We start from the raw sequence: 7,025 nt of genomic DNA, 5'->3' as shown, positions 1-7,025 counted from the left end.
GAGACTATTCCTTTTGTTTCTTTTTAATAAACTTTATTTTAGAATAATTTTAGATTTACACAGAAGCTGCAAAGATAGTACCAAAAATTCACCGTTTCCCCTTATATTAGCATGTTACATAACTGTGGCCCTTGTGTCAAAATTAAGAAACCAACATTGTTACATTACTGTAAACTAAACTACAGAATTTATTTGTATTATACCAGTTTTTCCACTTATGTTCTTTTCTGTTCCAGGCTTCAATCCAGGCTACCATTTTGTATTTAGTTATCATGTCCCCTTAGTCCCCTCTGGTCTGTCAGTTTGTCATTCTCCTTGGTTCTCATGACCTTGACAGTTTTGAAGAGTACTGGACAGGTATTTTTGTAGAATGTCCCTCAATTTGGGTTTGCCTGATGTTTTCCTTATAACTAGACTGGGGGTGACTGGTTTGGGGGAAGAACACCACTGAGGTGCAGTGCCCTTCTCATCTCATGGTATCCGGGAGGGCATGACATCCTCATGACATCACTGGTGGTGTGAACTTTCATCACCTTTCTAAGTCAGTGTCTACCAGATTTCTCCATCAGAAAGTTACTACGTTTCCATTTCTATACACATCTCTATTCTGTACACATACTGGTTAGAAGTGAGTTATTAAGTCCAGCGCATATTCAAGGGGGAGGGTGTTAAGCTCCACCACCTAGGGGAAGGGAATACATATATTATTTGGAATCATTCTGTATGAAAGATGTTTTCCCTTCTCCTCTATTTACTTGTTTGTTCAATCATTTATTTTTATCAGTATGGACTCGTGTGTTTCATACTTTGGGTTATTATTTGGATTATTATTGACTATTTTAAAAATATATATCCTTCCTGTACCTTTAAAAGGTTATTGGCTTGGAAATCCAGAATTCCTTATTGTGGATTTGTTTGAAGTAGGGACTATCTGAATTAAGTTTGAGGGAGTGTATGTGTGCATGCAGATGAGGAAATTGAAATTAAGTGATGTTACGTAAATTGACCATGCTTATATAGTATGTGATGGAATCTCATACAGGAATGGTGTCTACAGAATCCTAATAGTAGGTCTCCATCCTCTGCTTAAGCACCTCTTGTGACATGAAGCTCATTACCTCATAAGACAGCTCTTTTGATGTTGAGTCTGCTCTACTCCTAGTGGGATTGCAGTCATCCAGGTAGTGAGATTGCAAGAGAGGAAGGGAAATGGTGGCCATGGAAAGAGCAGAATATGATAGAGCAGTTGGCAAGAAAAAGGATTTGATTAGAGGAAGTGGTGACTGAGTCTAGGCTGAAGCAGCTAAAAACTGATGTGTCTCGGGACTTCCCTGGTGGCACAGTGGTTAAGAATCCGCCTGCCAATGCAGGGGACACGGGTTTGATCCCTGGGCCAGGAGCATCCCACATGCTGCGGAGCAACTAAGCCTGTGCACCACAGCTACTGAGCCTGCGCTCTAGAGCCTGTGAGCCACAACTACTGAGCCTGCATGCCACAACTACTGAAGCCTGTGTGCCTAGAGCCCGTGCTCTGCAACAAGAGAAGCCACCTCAACGAGAAGCCCACGCACTGCAACGAGAGTAGCCCCCACTTGCTGCAACTAGAGAAAGCCTGCATGCAGCAACGAAGACCCAATGCAGCCAAAAATTAATTAATTAATTAATTAATTAATTAATTAATTTAAAAAAATACTGATGTGTCTCCCTGGATTTCAGGGACGTATTGGGTTGGCAAAAAAGTTCGTTCTGGTTTTTCCATAATATCTTACTTTTTGGCCAACCAATAGTTGTCTACCAGGCTGACAAAATATATACAGAGAGAACTTGTAGTGACTACTCCCCCACACCCCATGCCCATCTAGACCCTATTCTTCTCCCCCAGTGGACAAAATTCAGTTATTGTATTACTCCTTTGCCCATCCCCAATACATCCATTCTTAGATATAAACTATATTCGTTATATATATATATATATATATATATATATATATATATATATTTCTTGAGCACCTACTATATATGCCAGGAACTATTCTAGGTACCACAGATGAGTTGGAATGATTTCACAGACCTCACATCATCACAGTTCTGGAAGCTAGATGTCTGGCCTCTTTTACAAGAGCACTAATTCCACTTGAGGGTTCCACATTCATGACCCATTTACCTCCCACAGGCTCACTTCCAAATACCATCACATTGAGATTAGGTTTTCAATACATGAATATGGGTGGGGGGACACAAACATTCAATCCACTGCAGTAAGTAATGCTCATCAGAGTGTCTTGTGTTGGGTGGAGCTGGCTGGGCCTTCATCCCTCCTGTCTCCCTCAGTCACTGCTTGTGTGCTGTCCTGGGAAGGCTATTATATTAGCCTTGACCCTCTTAGGGTCCTTGGCTGCATCTGAAAAAAAGTAAAATGACAAAGACAGATTAACAGGAGAAAAGTAAGCAAATTCATTTAATATAAATTTTACATGACACAGGAACCTTCATAAGGAAATGAAGACCTGAGGAAACAGACCTGAGTAGTTTTATTCTAGGTTTGATGAAGCCTAGACAGTCATAGAGAAATATGATAGGGTCAGAGAGCATGTGGTAAGTGTAGTAAACTGGGGGAAAGTTAGCAAGGCCTGTTTGTTCAGATTCTTATTAGGGTTCCTTTGTCTTCAGAGATAAGAATGCTCCTTTCCTCTGGGTATACGGAGGGCACCTCTCACATGAGGGTATATGAACTGTTTCAGGGGAGAGGGCAGGAGGGTCAGAGTGACCTCCCTGTTTCTGCTGTTTTCTCCACTTCCTTCAGCTTAAAGTTTTCAATATGCCAAGGTGCCATATTTGGGAGCAGCCTGTCCTGAACTCCATCAAGTCCTCCTATCAATGATCTAAGCTTCCACCTCATGAAATTAGAAAAAGACAAACAAACTTAAGCCAAGCTGAAGGAAGGAAATAACACAGAAAAGAAATCAAGAAAACAGAACAACAAGAGGAAAAAAAAAATCAATGAAACTAAAAACTAGTTCCTTGGAAAGATCAATGAAACTGATAAAACTCTAGCCAGACTGACCAAAAACACAAACAAACAAAAATCAAAGAGGAGACAAATTACCAATATCAGGAGTGAAAGAGAGACAGGGGGAAATGGGGAGGTCATGTATAATGGGTACAGGGTTTCAGTTTTGCAAAATGAAGAGTTTTGGAGATGGATGATAGTGATCATTCACAGAAATGTAAATGTACTTAATGCCACAGAACTGTACACTTAAAAATGGTTTAAAAGGTAAAACTTGTGTTATGTATCTTTAACTGCAATTTTTAAGTAAATAAAATAATTGTTTGAATGAAGCAATGGTTGTTACCAGGACCCCAAAGCAGAATGTTTCGTGCAGGAGGGGGAGGCTGCTTACCCGCAACTGCTGCAAATGCTTGTCCTGCAAGTACTGGAATTCCAGGTGCCCAAGACCCTGACCGACCTGAGCTGAGCAGCCTGGAGGGGCTGGTGCCTCTTTGGGGAATTCATCACCGGATTCTCAGCCTCATGATTCCCAGCAGACACATCTGGTGGTCTCTGGTCATCCTGAGGCCTTTGTCCCTATGACATAGACCAATTTGTGCAACTATAAGCCTTACCTGGGGCCTAGATAAGTATCTTTTCTCTAAGGAGCCCTGGCTGAGGGGGCCTGACACCAGTCTTCAGCATGACTTCTGACCCAGCCACACAGTTCCTGACAAAGGTCTGTGATCCAAAGCCTGAGCAATAAAAAGAGATTTCCAAACACCTTTAATGCATAAACTTGAGTCTAAACTGACCAGATGTCAGGGATTTATCTTCTTCCATAAGAAAAAAAACAAAACAAAAAACAACTCCCTACATTCCCTCATTCCCTGTATTTTCTGTCATCCTTTGAGTGCCTCTTCACCTATATTTCTGAATCAAAGACAGTCATCAGGTGACTTGGGGGAAAGAGCAAACATCAGCCAGTTTTCCCTGGCTTTCAGCTCATTGAAAACACTCCAAAGTTGATACAACCTAAGAATTTCTGCTCCCATGGGCCATCTTTTGTCCTTTACAAAAGGTTATTGTCAAGGCTAGGGGACACCAGGGTTTGTAAGTCTATGGGCAACACACAACTTCAGTGCTCTGTAAACTCTTCCATTGGGAAGGGAAAAAAATGAATTTCCAAGATTTTGTAGGAATTTGCCGTAATATTGGTTTCAGAACTCAATAAAGAGACCTTAATTGGATTAAGTGTATGTTTATATTTTAATCACCCATTAATTAAGAAAAAGTAGAAAAGTACATTTTTTTTTGGCCACACTGTGAGGCTTGCAGGATCTTAGTTCCCCAACCAGGGATGGAACCCATGCCCCCTGCAGTGGAAGCGTGGAGTCCTAACCGCTGTACCACCAGGGAATTCCCAAAAAGTAGATTTTTTTTGTTTTTTGTGTTTTTAAATTTTTTATTGAAGTGAAAAAAAATAGATTTCCAAAAAACCTCCTGGAAATCAGGCAGCTAATATGAAACATTCAATGGAAGGCTTGAAAAAACAAGTTGAGCAAATCTTCCAGAAAGTTGCATAAACAGACAAAAGGAGTGAAACAATTTTTTTAAGTCTTAATAAAGGTGATCTAGAATTAGATTTTAAAACTTTCCAGATACTTAGATACTGAGAACAGAGGAAAAGGCAGAGAAAAGTATCAAAGAAATAATGCAAGAATGTGCCTTAGAAATGAAGGCCATGTGTATCCAACACAAATGAATAACGACTTAGACAAAGGGATATTACTGTAAAATTTCAGAATACCAAGTAAAAATAAAAATAAATAGTAGATCCAAAAAAAAAGAGAAGGCAACCCAGGGACTTCCCTGGTGGCACAGTGGTTAAGAATCCGCCTGCCAAGGCAGGGGACATGGGTTCGATCCCTGGTTCAGGAAGATCCCACATGCTGCAGAGCAACTAAGCCCGTGTGCCCACAACTACTGAGCCTGCGCTCTAGAGCCCATGTGCCACAACTACTGAAGCCCATGTGCCCTGGAGCCCGTGTACCGCAACTACTGAGCCCGCGTGCTACAACTACTGAAGCCCACTCACCTAGAGCCCATGCTCCGCAGCAAGAGAAGCCACCGCAATGAGAAGCCCACGCACTGCAACGAAGAGTAGCCCCCGCTCACCGCAACTAGAGAAAGCCTGCACACAGCAAGGAAGACCAATGCAGCCAAAAAAAAAAGACAACCCAATAAAACATGTACAAGAAATGTGAACAGACAAGAATAAATGTGGATGAAAAATTAGCACATGAAAATAGGCTCAACATGTTGAAATGCAAATTCAAACCACAAGGAGATGCCACGCACTCCTTTTAGAATGGCTAAAATTAAAAAGACTGACCATCCCAAGAGTTAATGAGGATGTGAAGCAACCCTCATACACCGCTGGTGAGAATGCAAAATTTTACAGCCAGTTTGAAAAATATTTTGGTGGTTTGGCACTAAAGCTGTAAAAATAAATAAATAAATAAACTCCAGATGAATTAAAGAGAAAGAATTCATGGGACAAGCAGAGCAAAGAAACATATGTATGGTGAATGTGAATTAAGACAGAAGACCATATTAAAAGCAAATAGATGGTTATAATGAGAAGCACATAGGGGTTCTAAGAGTCCTGGGTTGAAAACTAGCTGCACTGGGGGCTAGTGATTTGACCTTGAACAAGGTACTTATCTTCTCTTATCTTCCATTACTTGACCTATAAAATGAGGGTAACAGAGCAGTGAGGATTTTTTTTTTAAAAAGGGTAGTAACAGAGAGATTGAAATGTACTTATAGTGAAGCAGTACCTAGAGCACTCACATCACCCCCTGGGAGAAGCCATTCCTGACCACCTGGGTTACAGGGCTCTCCTCTGTATTCTGAGCACCCCCTGGCTCTCCCCTGCCATGGCTCTCATCATACTTGTTCTATCAATCATTATCTTCTGGATGGTTCTCTACTCATTAACTCTGAGCTCTTTGAGAACTTATATCCTGCCTGAATCAATCACTCCTATGTCCTCAGAGCCTGCCTAGCCCAGAGCAAGGAGTTTGATTCCCAGCAGGGGCTCAGACAAGACTCTTTTGTCTTTGGTTTTGGGTTTGGTTTGGTTCGGTTTGGCTTGGTTGATTGGGGGGTTTTGTCTGAGTGATGATGACACTAGATAATCAAGTTTAGAGGATGATGAAGTTCAGGACACGCTACCCCAAAATATGGCACCTTGACATGTTGAATATTTCCAGCTGAAGGAATTTAAGAAGCAGCAGGTACAGGCAGGATTTTCTGACCTTTCTCTGAAATAGGTCATAAGACCCTCATGTGAGAGGTGCCCTCCCTCTACCCAGAGGAAAGGAGCATCCTTATCTCCAAAGACACAGGGACACTGACAAGAATCTGAACAGACAGGCCTTGATGTTTCCCCTAGTTTATTACACTCGGCTCACATTCTTTTTTATCTTATCACATTTTTCCAGGACTTCCCACTCTTCATCAAATCTAGCATAAAACGCTCAGGTTTAACCACTTCTTCGGGTCTTGTAAAACTTATATTAAACAAATTAATATGCTTTTCTCTTGTTATCTGTCTTTTGTTACAGCAGCCCCAGCCAAGAACTTCGAAGGGTAGAGAAAAAAGATATTTTTCCTCCCTACACCATTATTAAACCAGCATTTGGTTATTGGAAATAATACATTATAAACAAGAGATCATAGGAAATATCTCTTTGCAAACTTCTGTTCTCTTAGAGGGGGATGTGCACGAAAGGGTTACCTCAGTGGGCCTGGGTTGCTCAAATCCTGCACATACCAAAGAAAAGTCTGCCTCCGGGATTGGCCCTTGGATGGCTCCTGAAAGATAACTTCTGAGCCCTTCGAATATTTTGCCTGATAAGAGTTTCTGCATGTTTGAGACCTTGGGCCATGCTGTACCAGCAGGATCAAATAAGCTTATCCTAACAATGTGATTTATGATGAATGTCTGGTTTTGCTCTGGGGAGAT

The 7,025-nt window shown here is 41.3% G+C and overlaps 1 protein-coding gene across 1 annotated transcript in view; it reads left to right on the top strand.

The window, feature by feature from the left end:
* LOC309652154 (A-kinase anchor protein 4-like) overlaps positions 1 to 6,653 on the top strand; it is a gene marked incomplete at its 3' end in the record, with an annotated part of 18,450 nt that extends 11,797 nt beyond the window's left edge. Inside the window, exon 5 of the mRNA XM_082445675.1 lies at positions 6,625 to 6,653. Coding sequence (XP_082301801.1) covers positions 6,625 to 6,653 — 29 coding nt within the window. The remainder of the gene's footprint in view (positions 1 to 6,624) is intronic.
* Positions 6,654 to 7,025: the final 372 nt, after the last annotated feature.

This window comes from Balaenoptera physalus (genome assembly GCF_965194825.1).
Source record: "Balaenoptera physalus genome assembly, chromosome: X".
NCBI classification, from domain to species: Eukaryota; Metazoa; Chordata; class Mammalia; order Artiodactyla; family Balaenopteridae; genus Balaenoptera; species Balaenoptera physalus.
Note: the sequence above shows the minus strand (reverse complement) of the source record. Positions and strands in the feature narration are given on the sequence as shown.